The 14,277-nt window shown below is 60.4% G+C and overlaps 4 protein-coding genes across 5 annotated transcripts; 2 read left to right on the forward strand and 2 right to left on the reverse strand.

Annotated features, from left to right (window-relative positions):
- Positions 1–1,147: 1,147 nt before the first annotated feature.
- LAMTOR1 (late endosomal/lysosomal adaptor, MAPK and MTOR activator 1) lies at positions 1,148–5,465 on the reverse strand. Its single transcript, XM_064410792.1, has 5 exons — positions 5,318–5,465; positions 3,579–3,724; positions 2,591–2,668; positions 2,026–2,152; positions 1,148–1,756 (listed from the first exon to the last, which is right to left on the reverse strand). Exons 1-5 carry the CDS (start codon positions 5,357–5,359, stop codon positions 1,664–1,666), a joined length of 486 nt encoding a protein of 161 aa, XP_064266862.1. The 5' UTR covers positions 5,360–5,465; the 3' UTR covers positions 1,148–1,663.
- A 2,440-nt stretch (positions 5,466–7,905) lies between these two features.
- On the forward strand, positions 7,906–9,290 carry TOMT (transmembrane O-methyltransferase). 2 transcript variants are annotated; one of them, XM_064411339.1, is made up of 3 exons: positions 7,906–8,167; positions 8,542–8,738; positions 8,943–9,290. In XM_064411339.1, exons 1-3 carry the CDS (start codon positions 7,906–7,908, stop codon positions 9,261–9,263), a joined length of 780 nt encoding a protein of 259 aa, XP_064267409.1. In that variant the 3' UTR covers positions 9,264–9,290. The 2 variants fall into 2 exon arrangements, with proteins under 2 accessions (XP_064267409.1, XP_064267410.1); XM_064411340.1 differs by having other exon boundaries at positions 7,906–8,151; positions 8,526–8,738.
- A 243-nt stretch (positions 9,291–9,533) lies between these two features.
- On the reverse strand, positions 9,534–11,235 carry ANAPC15 (anaphase promoting complex subunit 15). Its single transcript, XM_064410797.1, has 4 exons — positions 11,091–11,235; positions 10,155–10,214; positions 9,937–10,074; positions 9,534–9,798 (listed from the first exon to the last, which is right to left on the reverse strand). The coding sequence occupies exons 1-4, from the start codon at positions 11,208–11,210 to the stop codon at positions 9,751–9,753; spliced, it is 366 nt and encodes a 121-aa protein (XP_064266867.1). The 5' UTR covers positions 11,211–11,235; the 3' UTR covers positions 9,534–9,750.
- A 287-nt stretch (positions 11,236–11,522) lies between these two features.
- Positions 11,523–13,883, forward strand: LOC135294881 (folate receptor alpha-like). The gene is made up of 5 exons (XM_064410795.1): positions 11,523–12,102; positions 12,272–12,419; positions 12,623–12,811; positions 12,886–13,021; positions 13,306–13,883. The coding sequence occupies exons 1-5, from the start codon at positions 12,056–12,058 to the stop codon at positions 13,578–13,580; spliced, it is 795 nt and encodes a 264-aa protein (XP_064266865.1). The 5' UTR covers positions 11,523–12,055; the 3' UTR covers positions 13,581–13,883.
- Positions 13,884–14,277: the final 394 nt, after the last annotated feature.

The following is a 14,277-nucleotide window of genomic DNA, read 5'->3' on the forward strand; positions in this document are numbered from 1 at the left end:
CCTGTAGAGCCCAGATAAGTTTAGCCGTGGACTGGATGGTGGTGGCACATGTCCCCACACTGCCCAGGCCCCACCAAGAGCTGAGAAATGCTTGTTAGGCCTTGGCCTTCACAAAGAGCACCCAGACTAAGCCCCTCCTGAGCTTACTGGATATAATCTGTTCCAAGGAACTAAGAGATGTTTATCGAGCATCTGTTTTTTAATGAACAGACTTGGAAACTTATTTTTCTTGCCTGAGTAACAACCCAAGCGGAACAGTATTTTTGCTGAACCTTCAACCAACTCAAATTGTGGCCAGGATGGAAAATTACTATGACTAAAGCCCACTCTCTTGAGTCCTTCTAGACAGCAATCTAGAGTGAAACCTTTTGAGCTCTCAATTATAAAGGGCTAATGCATACTGAAGTCCACTCTCTAATGACCCTATAAACCACAGTCCAAAGTGAGTCTCACTGAGCATTCTATTCCCAGAACACAGGAGAGCTAATGACTGTGTCTCAAACACAGGTAATTGGATGGCTGTGGAGTCAAGCAAGGACTCTTGGTAGTAACCAAGGACTGCTGATATTAACACGCCATGACAAAGGAAAAGATGTGGCTGAAGAAGGGAGAAAAGGTGAGATAGGGCAGCACTGGAGACACATCCTTGTTGTAGTTTCTGCTGATAAGCACAAGACAGCACAGCATAAGCACAGGGATGAGTGCCAGGAAGTGGGCATGGGCTATAGGGTAGGATTAAGATGACCAAAGACCCCTAAACCCCTCTGACCCATTTCCAGGAAGACCTGAAAAGAGCAAATTGCGCATGATAACTAATTTGCATAGAAAATGAGAAATCCATCTTCAGGCTGGGGAAACCAATCCCTAAAAAGGTACCCTGCAATTTCCATGCCAAGTGTGTAATTTACTAATAAAACTTTCTGATTACTTGCAAATCCTGACTTTTGACATTCGTTTTGACCTTGAGCCTCAGGTGCCTCCTTCCCCTTAAAGGTGGGTCATCATACATTCCCTGTCCCTTTGTCCTCTTGGCCCTGCAGGACATGAACAAGAGGTGACAAGTGACACAGATGTGTGTACCACCCCAAGAGCACGGCTCCCCCATCACGTCCATGCTGTGTCCAACAGAGAACAGTGGAGACAGGCACCGGATGAACGTGGCTTTATCTACTGTGGCAAAAAATAATAATTAAAAAAAAAAAAGAACAAAAACAAACAAAAAAACCAAACGAACAACCAAAATAAAGGTCTAAACATGTAAAAAGGAGAAGGGATGGTGTTGGAGCCACCAGGCCCCCACACAGAGCATCACATGTGGCTGGCTCCAGCCCATCCGTCCTGGTGACCTGGCACATGGTGCTGACCCACACCAGGGCCTCCTCGCACCGGCTGTTCCCTTTGTGCTTGTCCCTGTGCAAGGCAGTGTCCAGCTGACACAGCCTCCTCCCCACAAACACCCACCCACCCACGAGGAGAAGAAAGCCTCGAGCAGTGCAGGTGGGCTCAATGTGCCAATGATGGGCGCCTTGGCATTTAGTAGGAAACAGGGTATCTGTCCAAGTTCTGTGGCAGCAGCATGGGGAGGGAAGGGATATAAAGAGAAAAATTGGGGAAAAAACCAAAAACAACCCAAAGCACTGAAGCAGCAGTGGTGGGGGCAGGTTCAGGGGATGCCAAACTGTACAACCAGTTCTTCTTTGGCGTCGACACGGATCTGTGAGAGCGCACTGAAGGCATAGGCAGCTATCCGGGACACCTGCAGGCACGAAGACATGGCTGTGTCACTGGTGGCTACTGAAACCCCCATTGTCCCAAAGAAACTGTTGCAGGAGGTTAGCCTCCAGCCCTAAGGAGTCCCAAAGCCCATCCTGGGCTTTGCTCTCACCTCTAACAAGGCCTTAAACCTGACCTAGGCTTTGCCCTCAGCTCTAAGATCAAGTCAGGGCTCTGGGCATTACTGCTCCTCCCGGACGAGGATGTGTCTCTGGGGAGCATGGCAAGGGCTCAGGGCTCAGCCCTGCTCACCTGCTGCAGGTCTGCAAAGGGAACAGGGTCGCTGGCGAGCACTTGGTGTGGCTGGTTAGTCAGAGATGGCAGCAGTGGGAGCTTCTTCCAGTGCGTCAGGTTGTTGCTGAGCATGGCCAGGCGTGTGCTGTCAGGGGAGAGCAGCGAACATCAGTGCCATGCTGAGACATGGGGACATCCAGAAGGTGGGTGCTGCACCCCCAGGGGGACAAAGGGAGAGCAGTGGGGCTGCACTCCCAGCACCCAGCCCTCTCCACTCCCTGCAGCAGCAGGATGAGGGAGCTTCCAGCTCTCCCACACAGGCACCTTGCAAGCAGAAGCAGCCACATCCAGCCCCCCACCATCTGCCCCAAGGGCTGGGCGAACACAGGAGCCCTTTGTCCTGGGCTCTGCTGCCTGCACTGCCATCAGCCCTCCCTGAGCAGGCTGCACCCTGCTCTCTGAGATGAGGCAGCCCTTCCACACGCCGAGTTCACTCCCCCAGGCCAAAACCCCAGGGACCTGCCCAGGGACACACACAGCTGTGAAGGACTGCAGGCACCCCAGGGAGAAGTGCAGGTCCCACCTGTACTGCCTGGCTCTGTCCATGTACTCATGCTGCTCCATGCCCTGGGAATCCGCTGCCGACACGTCGATGATGTTGCTGCAGAGACACGAGACAGTGGCTCCCACTGAAGGCTCATTGCTCCCCCTGAGCTCCCTCCCCAACTCAGAGCATCCTCTGACCAGGGCAGACAAAGTCCAGCACCCCAAATCAAACATCTCAAAGCCAAGCTCGCCCAATGAATGCTGCCAGCTGGCCACAAGTGTGCCAGGCTGGACTGGCTGTTCGCCAGGAAGGAAATGCCAGGGACTGTTTGCCCACAGCTGCTCTGGGGCAGAGGGAGGCAGGCAGAGGCTGCAGGAAGCTGGGGGCTGGTCTGGGCTCTGGGGAGAGCTACCTGGAGAAAAAAGGAACCACTGGGAGGACAATGTCCTTGGCACGTATCCTGAGAGCCCTGGGCTCACCGAGGACCTGGGCCCTGCCACAGCCCCATTGTGTGCACCCCACAGCAAAGCAGTGCTTATAGCTGCCATGGCCCTGCATGCTGGACACACACCAGTGGCCTCTGGCTCTCCAGTGTCAGGCAGGGGAGCAGAGGGGCCTGTGAGCATCCCAAAGCCCTCCCAGCCAGGCTGGATGCAGCCCTCTCCCCACACTGCCCTGTGCATTTGAGGAAAATCCTCCTCAGCAGGGGATACAGTGCTGCTGCCCCTCCAGCCACCCTCTCCACATCCCCAGGGACTCTCTTATCCAAACCCTGCCCCTCCTTCCAGCCCTTCAGTTACCTCACATCTGGGGTCTTGTCTCTGTGTCCCCATGGGGCTCAAAGCTGAGGGACGGGGCTGTCTGAGGGCAGAGGGACGTGGGGGCTCTGCCACAGCTCCTCCCTTCCCCTCAGCACACAGGGCTGATCCCCGGGGCCCTCAGCCAGGCAGCCCTGTGCCCACCCAGGGTCACCGCTGGTGCCCGGGGCGTGCTGCCTGCCCCACGGGCCCGGCCTGAGGCTTACATGGCTGTTTTGGCGAGGATGGAGGACAGCATGGCCTGCTCATCGGTGCGTGCCGACGGCAGGCTGTGGTAGCTCTGCTCCGCGCCGTTCAGCACCTTGCTGGGCGGGCTGGCTGCCGGCTCCAGCAGCCGCTTTGTCTCCTCCTCCTGAGGGAAAGGCAAGAGGAAGATCAGCCCTGGCTTCCCCCACACCAGCAGCACTAACCCCAGGGGATGAGGCACGTCTCACCCTTCCCTCACCAGCCAGGAGGGCTCCCTGTGCACCCCAGTGTAACCCTGAACAGCCTCAGCTTGCCAGGCACCTCTTTGCCCAGTTCTTTTGCTTTTTCTCAGCTGAAGCCCCTCCAGCCACAAAGGCAGCAAGTGGCTGAAATCAGGCAGCACATCTGGAGTGGCCAATCCTGCAGGCAGGAGTCTGCAGCCAGCACCAACCTGCATGAAACCCTGCAGCTAATGATGATCTGCTGTGCCCCACCCCTGTGGGCACCACAGTAAGCCCCCCAGCATAGCAGGGGGCTCACCTGAGCCAGGTGAACCCTGCCAGAGCCCAGGGACTGTGGGGGGTTCCCAGAGTCACAGGGCATGTTCCCCCTCTCACTCCAGGAGGTGCACAGCAGCAGCCCAGCCTTTGATGCTCTGGCTTGGCTGAATGGTGATGCAGGGGTTGTGAGAAGAGCGCAGCAGGGAGATCATGGGCACAAACACCCATGAAAACAAGATCACAGAATCAGTAAAAGTGGAAAAGCCCTCTGAGCCCAACTGTTCTCCCAGCACTGCCGAGCTCACCACCCCAAGTGGTTCCCAAGTGCCAAGTCTGCACCGCTTTCAAATCCCACCAGGGTTGGGGACTCCAACACTGTTCTGGGCAGCCTGTGTCACAGCTGTACAACTTTTAGGGAAATTTTCCCCAATATCTAACCTAAACCTTCTACAGCACAACCAGAGGCCCTTTCCTCCTGTCCTGTTGCTTGTTCCCTGCGAGCAGAGACAGACTTCCACCTGGCTCCACCCTCCCGTCAGGGAGTTGTGGAGAGTGGGAAGGTAATCCCTGAGCCTCCTGGCAGGCTGAGCCCTCTCGGCTCCCTGAGCCACTCCTGGTGCTCCATTCCCTTCTCTGGACATGCTCAAGCCCTTCCGTGTCTGTCTTGCCCAGAAAGGAAGCTGAGCTGGGAGTGCAGTCACTTCACACACGCTGTCAGGGGGATCTCCAGCCCTTCCCGGCCGAAGCTTCCCCTCCCGTTGGTCCTGGGGGGAAATGCTGCTGCGGCACTCCATGCCGGGCCCTTCTGCTCCTGTCTCAGGGCACAGGTGCCAGCCGGCGGGGCTCCCGGGCCGGGCTGGCACAGCCCAGCTCTCCCGCAGCCGGCATTAAGTTTCGCGGCACAGGTGACAGCCCCGGCTGTGCCGCGGCCCCGAGCTGCGGGGCTGTCCCAGGGAGGGAGAGCCGGCGCCGCTCCCGCCGGTGCCGTGCCGGGCCGGCCTCGGACGTGCACCGGCACCGGCAGGGTCTGGCACGACCCCCGGCACCGGGGGGACACGCGCGAGGAACGGGCGGCGCGGAGGCGCCGACGGGCGGGAGCAGCGCCCGGAGACCGCCCGGGAGCGGGGAAGGGCCGGGCCGGGCCGGGCCGGGCCGGGCCCCGCCGCGGACGCGCGCCGCCCGCCCGCCCCCCCGCAACCGGGAAGCGCCGGGAGCGGGGCCGAGCGTCCCTCCCGGCGCCCCCCCGGCCGCAGCCCCACCTGGTCGGAGGCCTCGGCCTCGCTGCTGTAGCAGCAGCCCATGGCGAGCGCGGCCCCGCTGCGGCACGGCCCCGCCGCGCGCTCACGTGAGCGCCGAGTCACGCCGGTCACGTGAGCGGCGGGGGGGGGAGACACCCGCGGGGGCGCGCCCGCCGCCGGGGGCGCGCGCGGCGGAGTCACGTGGGACGGAAGGACGCTGGCACGTGGGCCACGCGTCACGCGGCCGTGCGGGCGCGGTCACGTGCCCGCCGCCAGGCCCCGCCCCCCCCGCGCGCGCGCGCTCCCGGTGAGCCCCGAGCGCGCTCCCGCGCCCAGACGGCGCTCCCGGGAATCCCGGTGCTCCCGGTGCCTCCAGCGCGCGGAATGTAAAGTGGGGAAGGAACTAGGAAGAGGGCGATGTCCGCAGTGACGGTGTTTGTTGTCCCACATAACTGCAGCGTGTGATGGGGCCCTGCTCCCCCGGAACAGCTGAACGCCTGCGCGTGGTGGCGTAACTCCTTGTTTTGCTTTGCCTGTGTGAAAAATGTGTATTCTGTGATTGGCTTTCCGCAAGTATTAAAATGAATATTGTATGTGTATGTTAGAAAGTTATGCTGTATTAATTTCCGTAAATATATTTTTGATTTATAACATAATATTAAAATAGAAACGATGCTATGCAAGATACTTGTTTAAGAAAGGACTCGCACCAGATAGGAGCCACAGGACACCTAAATCCTTCAGAGAAAGGGAATTTATTGCTCCCTTATCAGCAGAAAACGAACTTCTTCCCACCTCGCTCAGACGGCATGAGGATTAAGAGGAAGAAGCTGACAGTGACCAGACAGAATCCTGTGTTTGAATGGAATTTATGCATCATGTATGAGGTGTATGAATATGCAACAGGCAATTGTTTTTAAGGGTTAATCCTCTGTTAACGGGGTCCTTTTTCGGGCTTGTGTTGCCCAGAAAAAGGTACCCGGACGTCCGTATCTCTTTGTTTTTATTGTCCTAATCGCAAATATTCAAATTTTATTATTCTAATTATATTACTATTTTTATAGCCATTGTATTGCTATTAAACTTTTAAAATTTCAAAAACAAGTGATTGGCGTTTTTCACACTTGTGTGTGTGGTCTTTGCTTTCCCTATTAACCTGTATTAATCTCAACCCATGAGGTTTCCAGCTTTTGGTTCTCTTTCTGACAGGGGAGCGGGCAGGCAGATGGGTTGGGCTTGGTTCCTGTCCTTGTTTGTCACCCAGCGTGGGGCACTGAGGGTTGAGGTAACAACAGAGTGGGTGGAATCAAATTTGATCTCAGCATTTGCTGTACTGGGTCCAGAGCCACTGGTCACCGTGGTGCTTGGTCTGTTCCTGTGGGTATGGTGCCACCCTGGCTCTGTTCCTGCATTCCTGTATGTGCTCCCCGGGGTCACCTTTACGGAGCAGGGACAAGGATCGGCATTTCTCTGTTGCTGTTACTGTTCATTTTCTTGGAGCCAGTAAATTGTTCTAATCTCAGCCTGAGATCTTTATCTTTTCTGCCTCCTCTCCATCCTGCCGCTGTGAGAAGGGGGAAAGAAAACAGGGGAGCAAGAGAATGGGCATGGTTTGGAGGGTCTCAGTGGGGGCACTGCACAGGGGAGTACCATTCCTAAACCACAACAGATCCCAGTGCCCCAACCCTCCACAGCCCCCATGCTCCCAATACTGGGACCCCAGCCACGCTACTGGTACCCCAGCTCCAGTGTCAGCACCCCAGCTCCAGTGTCAGCACCCCAGCCCCAGTGTCAGCACCCCAGCCCCAGTGTCAGCACCCCAGCCCCAGTGTCAGCACCCCAGCCCCCTCGTGCAGCCCAGGAGCACCTCCCAGCCCCAGCCTGGCCCCGTCTCCAGCCAGCCCCACTGTGCTGGTAACCGGAGCTCCGATAGCAGCCGCAGCTGCGGTGACACCATCAATAATTGAGTGGCAGCAGGGCTCCACACAGGACTGCCTGCCTGGAGCGTGGGGACAGGTACGTGCCACCCCCATTGCCCTACCCTGTCGCTGTGGCTGGGCACCCCAACAGCTCAGGCTGTGGGGAGCAGGGTGTGGGGTACAGAATATGGGGGATGGGAGCAGCAAAGACGGACCAAGGGGGGTGCAAGGGGTTGTGCTGAACAAAGCCCCTCACAGCAGCACAATCCCCTGGGATGCCAGCCCTGCCAACCCCAATATCTGGACCCTGGCAGATGGGTCCCCAGCCCTGGCACAGGATCTCTGCAGCATCCTGGGGTGCCCCAGTCCTGCAGACCCAGCAGCACTGGAGTCCAGGGAGAGGCACTTCCAGGGGGTGCACAGCACATCCAACTTGTGGCATGAATGGGAGCTGTGAGGCTGGCACCCTGGGAGGACACCCTACCACAGCACGCCCTGTGAGGGGACAGATTTGCCTCGTTACGGTTTAAGGGCTCACAATGCTTCAATGATCTCTGCACAGGGAGATTTTCAAAGCCTGGGCCCAAGGTTACGCTACTGATTGATAGCGGACGCAAAGGGTGCAGAACTCCCAAGATAAGTACAAAACTAACAAAGTCAACTCAGCACTGTGCACCTCATTCCCTTGTGATGGTGTCTCCGGCGATTGCCCTGGCCTTCCTCCCGTTCATCGTCACCCTGCTGATCCGGTACCGGCACTACCTGATGCTGCTGTACCGGGCAGCGCTGGTGCCCTGGCTGCGGGACCGGCTCACGGGCACCTCGCGGGAGCAGCGCGCCTTCCAGTACCTGCTGGCCCATGCCATCCCGGGGGACCCCCAGCACATCCTCCAGACCTTCGATCAGTGGTGCTACCACTGTGAGCACCTCAGCTGCGTGGGGCCCGACAAAGGTGAGTGCCACCCTTGCTTGTCCACACCACACAGGGCACGGCCGTGGCATCGCTGACATGGCCGTGGCACTGCCAGCATGGCCACAGCACCACTGACATGGCTGTGATAGTGTTGGTGTGATCTCAGCACCATTAGCATGGCAGTGGCACTGTTGATATAGCCGTAGTATTGTTGGCATGACTGTGGCACCAGTGACGTGGCCACTGCACTGCCAGCACAGCCTGGCACTGTCGGTACGGCTATGGCATCATCGACCTGGCTGTGGCATTTTTGGCACGGCTCTCCTCCACCCCTCTGGGCACTGCCTGGCCCCTTTGCCCTGCCAGGGCCGGGGTGGCACAGAGGGTGGGTGCTGAGGCACGTGCCGTGTCAGGGCGGATCGTGGAGCGGGTGCTGTCGGAGCGGGCGCCGCTGCGGGTGCTGGAGCTGGGCACGTACTGCGGCTACGGCACCGTGCTGCTGGCACAGGCGCTGCCCCCAGGCGCCCGCCTCTACACCATCGAGGGCGACCCCCGGCACGCCGCCGTGGCCGAGAAGGTCATCCGCCTGGCCGGCTTCAGCGAGCAGACGGTGAGCAGCCGGGCACAGGGAAACCAGGGAGGAGGTGGGTGGGCGTCCTTTGCTGGGTCCTTGCCGGGACTGCGGCACCTGCTGGGCAGTGCACGTGGGACGAGGAAGATGCTGTGCCACGTGGACCCCTCAGCACGCTGTGCAGCAGGGAGGTGGGTGGGCACCCTCCACCCCGCCCCAGCGACTGAGGGTGATGCAGCGCAGGTGGAGCTGATCGTGGGCCCCTCGGAGGAGGTGATACCCCGCCTGCGCGAGAAGCACGGCCTGGTGAACGCCAACCTCGTCTTCATGGATCACTGGAAACGCAGCTACCTGCGGGATCTACGGCTGCTGGAGAGCCACCAGCTGCTGGCTGAGGGGGCCACCATCCTGGCTGATAACGTCCTCTTCCCCGGGGCACCCCACTTCCTGCAGTACGCCAAGACCTGCGGCAAATACCACTGCAAGGTGCACCGCGCCAGCCTGGAGTACTTCCGCGCCATTCCCGACGGAATCGCCGAGCTCCGCTACACCGGTACCCACTGAGCGGGCAGTGCTCCTGCCTCGTGCTGGCCCCGTGGAGTGCCAGGTGCCCACCCCCTGCCGTGGCTTCAACACGGGCTCTGGAGGACACGCAGTGGCTGCTGTGGTCTGTGGTGGGGCGCAGTGGGTATCCAGGGGCTCATTCCCGAGTGCTCCTGCCTGCACGGCACAGGGAGCTCTGCCAGGCACACCCGTGGGTGGTGGGGAGCAGCCCTGCACTACCTGGGTGGCACCCCCTGCCTGCCCCGGTGGCCTCAGACACCAGATTTGGGGTTGTTTTCTTGAAAACTGAGTTTATTAGAAAAGATGTGTCAGTTCCAATACGCCAGGTGGCTCCTGGTCTCCCCTCTGGCTCCTCTGGGAGGCTTCCCTCTGAGCCTCCTGCCCCACGCTGCACCCGCGGCAGGAGGAGCTTCACTGAACTGTGCCCCAGAGCCGTGGGGGGCAAAGGCTCTCCCCCAGCCCCTGGCTTGGTGTGGCTGTGGCAGAATCAGATCATCCACTGGTCCTGGTCCTGCTCCGTCCCCTCCATGTCCACCTGGGAAAGAAAGAGGTCTGAGATCTCCCCCAGAGCAAGAACTTAACAGAGGGCGTGAAGGAGAGAAGACAGCCCCCAGAGCTCATGCTCAGGGTCCCGCACACTCCACATCCCCTGCTTTGGGGTCTCTCTATTTACCTCATTGATCTCCCCATCATCGGGAGACTCGTTATAATCATTCATCTCATCCATATCCTGCATGTCCTCGTCATCTTCTGAGTCCTCTTCGCTGTCTTCGTCATCTTCATCATCCTCCTCCTCCTCCTCATCATAGTGCTGTGGACACAACAGGTGCAGCAGCCCCGTCTGCCCCCCAAGCCCTGTGGCAACCCCCAGCTCCCTGCCCACACACCCACCTCGGACGCTGGCTTTCCTATGGGCACCAGGTTGTTGTCCTTCTCAGCAATGCTCTGCAGCTGGGGAAGGGAGAGAGGCGGGTGAGCACCCCAACAGCTCCGTGCCACCCCAGCAAGCGGGCCCTCCCGGCCCTGGTGTCCCTGGCTGACCACGCTGATTCCCAGCCCCGGTCCTGCCGCCTCCCCGGCATCCCGCAGGGAAGGGCAGCTGAAACAGCCTGGCACCAACAGGTTGATCCCAGTGACCCTCTGGTGCTGACAGGGTTCGAGGTGCCCCCGTGGGTGGCATCACAAGCCCAAACACAGAGCTTATGTATTTCTTTATCAAAAAATAACCCAATCTGGGACATCTGATCAGCTAAACGCAACCACAGCAGATGATTAAAGCTCAATTAAAATACGTCAGCACCTCCCACCCAGAGGGACTTGGAACCTCTTCTACGTGCTGGGGTTTTAATTGACTTAAACTTTATTACTTAATTACAAAGACTTAATTACTGACTTTTTTTTTAAACTTTAATCAAATAGATGTTCTTCCCCCCCATACTCAGGGGCACCGCAGCACCGAACCACGCTCACAGCACAAACACTTGTCAGTTACCGGGATCAGAAACCGCTCCTCGGGAGGTCAGTTAATTAATTAATTGGGAGCTAGTGCAGGAGCCTGGGTTCAGCAGCATCTTGGCGATTAACCCCCACAGAGTAAACGGGGAGCAGCCCGCACCGAGCCGCTGTGACACACGGCTGCCGGACACGGGAGCAGCGGTGCCCGAGCCGCCAACAGCGGCACAAGTCGCTGGCACACGGGCACAGGCGGTGAGCACCGGGGGAGCGGCCCCGGGCACTGCCCCGGGCCCGCCGGAGGAGCCGGGGCCGCCCCCGGCCTCACCACACCCGGCCCCGCGGCCTCGCGTCTCCGCCCGCGCCGGCGCCCACCCAGGCCTGGTGCTGCTGCTCCTGCTGCTGCAGCTCGGTCTCGTCAACGCACGGCCGGTCGAGGTTGAACCAGAGGGACTCGGTGAGGCGGGGCAGGAGCGAGGGGAACAGCGTGGACATGGCGGGAGCGGCGCCAGCGCCCGGCCGGAAAGGGAGCCCAACCCGGAACCAGTTAGGGCGCGCGGAGCATGCGCGGAGGGAGAGCGGTGATGCCTGCCGGGGCCAGCCCCGCAAGGGGGATACATAATGGGGCGGGGCCTACGGCGCCTCTGGGGGCGGGGCGACGTGTGATTGACAGGCGGTGGGCTGGGCCCCCCCCCCCGCGGCCGAGTGTGGCGGCCCGCGGGATATCTGTGCCCCCCTTGGGGTATTTGTGACTGAATGGTGGGTGTGTGAGCCCCACAGGCGCCGGTGACCCCAGGGAGGGGGTATCTGTGATCCTGATGGGGTACCTGCTCCTTTGGGGGCATCTGGCATCTGTGAGGGGGTAACTTCCCCCCCCTCAGGGCATCTGTGACCCCTGGGGTACCTGCAATACCTGAGGGGTTCTTGCCTCCACCCCGTGGCCATCTGTGATCCCTGGGGTACCTGTCCCTGCCAGCAGCATCTCTTACCCACTGTGGTGTCCCCCCAGTCACCCACAGGGACCCTGTGGTGTTGGGGGGCTGGGTCCTGCCCCTCGTGCTGGTGTCAGCGAGTCAGGCCACCTCCCACAGGAGGGAAAGGAAAACAGCCCTAAGTGGATTTTGGCTGGCGCTGGCCCCAGCCTGGCGCCGGGAAGATGAATCCCAGCTGCACGTGGGGCTGCTGAGGGGCCGGGATGGGCACAGGTGTCAGTCCAGGACACAGTGGGGTGCCCGGGCGGGGTGCACTGTCCCCTCCACGCCCTCAGTGCTGCCCAATCCGCTGCATTCCCGCGTCCCGTGATCAGCGGCCACGGGTTCTGCTGCACCACGACCTTTGAGATGAGCTGTGCTCGTCCCACGTCACCTGGAGCCCAGCTGCCCCCCAGGTAAGAGCCCCGACCCCCGGCACCCCCGGGTAAGACCCCCGAGCCCGTTGTCGGTGGTCGTGGCAGTGACCGTGTGCTGCCGCGCTCCCACGTGCACGGTGGGGGACTTTGTCCCTGCTGTCACCGCGTCTCTCAGAGCTGCCGTCCTGACCTGCTGTCGCCCTGGCAGAGCGATGGCAGCGGTGTTTGCTCTGCTGGTGGCCTGGCCAGCTGCTGCCGCAGCAGTGAGGGTGACACAGGACTCGCTGCTCAACGTCTGCATGGATGCCAAGCACCACAAAACAGAGCCTGGCCCTGAGGGACAGCTCTACGGGCAGGTACGGTCCTCATCCGCTGCACCAGCACCCACTGGGGGGTCACCAGGATGGAGGCTGGGGGGCTCTGTGCCCCAACATGAGTTCCATCAGCCAGTGTCACCCACCCACGGGCACTGGTGCTTTCCCTGGACCTGCAGCAGGTCCCATCCGAGGCCCGGTGGGTCCTGATGGGTCCCAGCTGAGCCCCGGCTGCCCCGGTGCAGTGTGTCCTCTGGAAGGACAATGCCTGCTGCACTGCCAACACCAGTCTGGAAGCTCACCGGGACCAGTCCTACCTGTACAACTTCAACTGGGACCACTGTGGGGCCATGCCAGAGAAGTGCAAGCGCCATTTCATCCAGGACACGTGTCTCTATGAGTGTTCCCCTAACCTGGGGCCATGGATCGACCAGGTAGGTGCAGACCCCGCCCTCACCCACCCACCAGGATGCCCGGGGTGAACTGGGGGGAACTGGGGGCCCTGCAGGCAGACACCAGCTGGCGGAAGGAGCGGATCCGGGATGTGCCACTGTGCCAGGAGGACTGTGAGCAGTGGTGGGAAGATTGCCAGGATGCTGTCACCTGCAAGGTCAACTGGCACAAGGGCTGGAACTGGACTACAGGTGAGTGGGGGTTGCAGGCCACCCACCATCATGCCTCGACCCTCCTGTGGGTCTCCAGTCACCCTCCATCTTGCTGCAGGGGAGGTTGTGTCCACCCTCCCTGGTGGCTGTGAGTGGGTTGGGGGTGTGAGGGTCCCCATGGGGTAATGTGGTGTGAGACCCTGTGCCACCTTGAGGTCAACTCTAGCAATACCGGTGTGACCCATCTGCGCCCCACGCACAGGGGAACAACACCCATTTCCCAAAGCCCTTCACCCACTTCACCCCCTGCCCCCCCCCCCCAGGCACCAACCAGTGTCCCAAGGGTGCCATGTGCCAGAAGTTCAGGTTCGTGTTCCCCACGGCGGCTGCGCTCTGCGAGCAGGTCTGGTCCGGCTCCTACCGCTACACATCCCACCACCGCGGCAGCGGTCACTGCATCCAGATGTGGTTCGATCCCACGCAGGGGAACCCCAATGTTGCTGTCGCCCAGTATTACGCCCGTGGCGATGCTCCCCCAAACTCCCCGCTCTCTGTCCTGCTGTCCCTGCTGCCCCTCACCCTCCTGGCCCTGCTCTGAGCAGGAGGGGCTGCAGGCAGGAGCTGGCAGTAGATGTTCGGGGGGTCCACAGGCTGCCTTGTGCCTCCTCATGGGATGTCCCCAAGCTGTGTCCCCCCTTGAGGCGTGTGGCTCATGAATAAATGCTCCTGCCCTGCTTGGTCTTGGGGTGTTGTGTGATGGTTGCAGGGGCAGTAGGATGGTTGAGGGACTGCTTGTCCCATCCTGCTTCTGGTGGGGAGATGAAGCAGACATCACTCCTGTTCATTTGTACCGATCAGCCTGGCTACTGAGCGCTGCCTGCCCCAAACCACTGTACTGGGCAAGGCACAGGGCTGCCTGACACTGGGGCCCAGGAGGATGGGATCGCTGAATGTGTCCTAGCACCTGACACGGCTCCAGGGCCCCGGGCGTCACTGACACCCTGGGGAGCACAGGATGAGACTGGGAAAATTATGGGGGAAAAGGGGAGGATATCCCGGGGACCCCGAGTGGGAGCATGGCTGTCAAGGGAGTTCTGCTCGGTATACCTCCCTTCGGTATGCCCCCGGGTGCTCCCCTGGTACCCCTATCTCTCCAAGAGCTTTCCCCCTCCCAGGTGCTCCCCGCCCCGGTGCTCTTCATCCTCCCCGTGCTCCCCACTGCTGCTGCCCGCTACCCGCTGCTCTCCGCCCCTCGGTGCCGCTGCCCCTCCACCAGACCCCCGATGCCCCCCTGA

Source organism: Passer domesticus, chromosome 2 (genome assembly GCF_036417665.1).
Source record: "Passer domesticus isolate bPasDom1 chromosome 2, bPasDom1.hap1, whole genome shotgun sequence".
NCBI classification, from domain to species: Eukaryota; Metazoa; Chordata; class Aves; order Passeriformes; family Passeridae; genus Passer; species Passer domesticus.

Bases quoted from the DNA above. Each gene is read 5' to 3' on its own strand.
- LOC135294881 (XM_064410795.1), top strand. From the start codon at position 12,056: ATGAGCTGTGCTCGTCCCACGTCACCTGGAGCCCAGCTGCCCCCCAG. The intron at 12,103-12,271 runs GTAAGAGCCCCG...TCGCCCTGGCAG, and splicing joins GGAGCCCAGCTGCCCCCCAG to AGCGATGGCAGCGGTGTTTG. The intron at 13,022-13,305 runs GTGAGTGGGGGT...CCCCCCCCCCAG, and splicing joins GGGCTGGAACTGGACTACAG to GCACCAACCAGTGTCCCAAG.
- ANAPC15 (XM_064410797.1), bottom strand. From the start codon at position 11,210: ATGTCCACGCTGTTCCCCTCGCTCCTGCCCCGCCTCACCGAGTCCCTC. The intron at 10,075-10,154 runs GTGGGTGTGTGG...TTGTGTCCACAG, and splicing joins TAGGAAAGCCAGCGTCCGAG to CACTATGATGAGGAGGAGGA. The intron at 9,799-9,936 runs GTAAATAGAGAG...TTTCTTTCCCAG, and splicing joins ATGATGGGGAGATCAATGAG to GTGGACATGGAGGGGACGGA.
- LAMTOR1 (XM_064410792.1), bottom strand. From the start codon at position 5,359: ATGGGCTGCTGCTACAGCAGCGAGGCCGAGGCCTCCGACCAG. The intron at 3,725-5,317 runs GTGGGGCTGCGG...CCTTTCCCTCAG, and splicing joins AGGCCGAGGCCTCCGACCAG to GAGGAGGAGACAAAGCGGCT. The intron at 2,153-2,590 runs GTGGGACCTGCA...CTCCCCTGACAG, and splicing joins GACAGAGCCAGGCAGTACAG to CACACGCCTGGCCATGCTCA.
- TOMT (XM_064411339.1), top strand. From the start codon at position 7,906: ATGGTGTCTCCGGCGATTGCCCTGGCCTTCCTCCCGTTCATCGTCACC. The intron at 8,168-8,541 runs GTGAGTGCCACC...GTGCCGTGTCAG, and splicing joins CTGCGTGGGGCCCGACAAAG to GGCGGATCGTGGAGCGGGTG. The intron at 8,739-8,942 runs GTGAGCAGCCGG...GATGCAGCGCAG, and splicing joins CCGGCTTCAGCGAGCAGACG to GTGGAGCTGATCGTGGGCCC.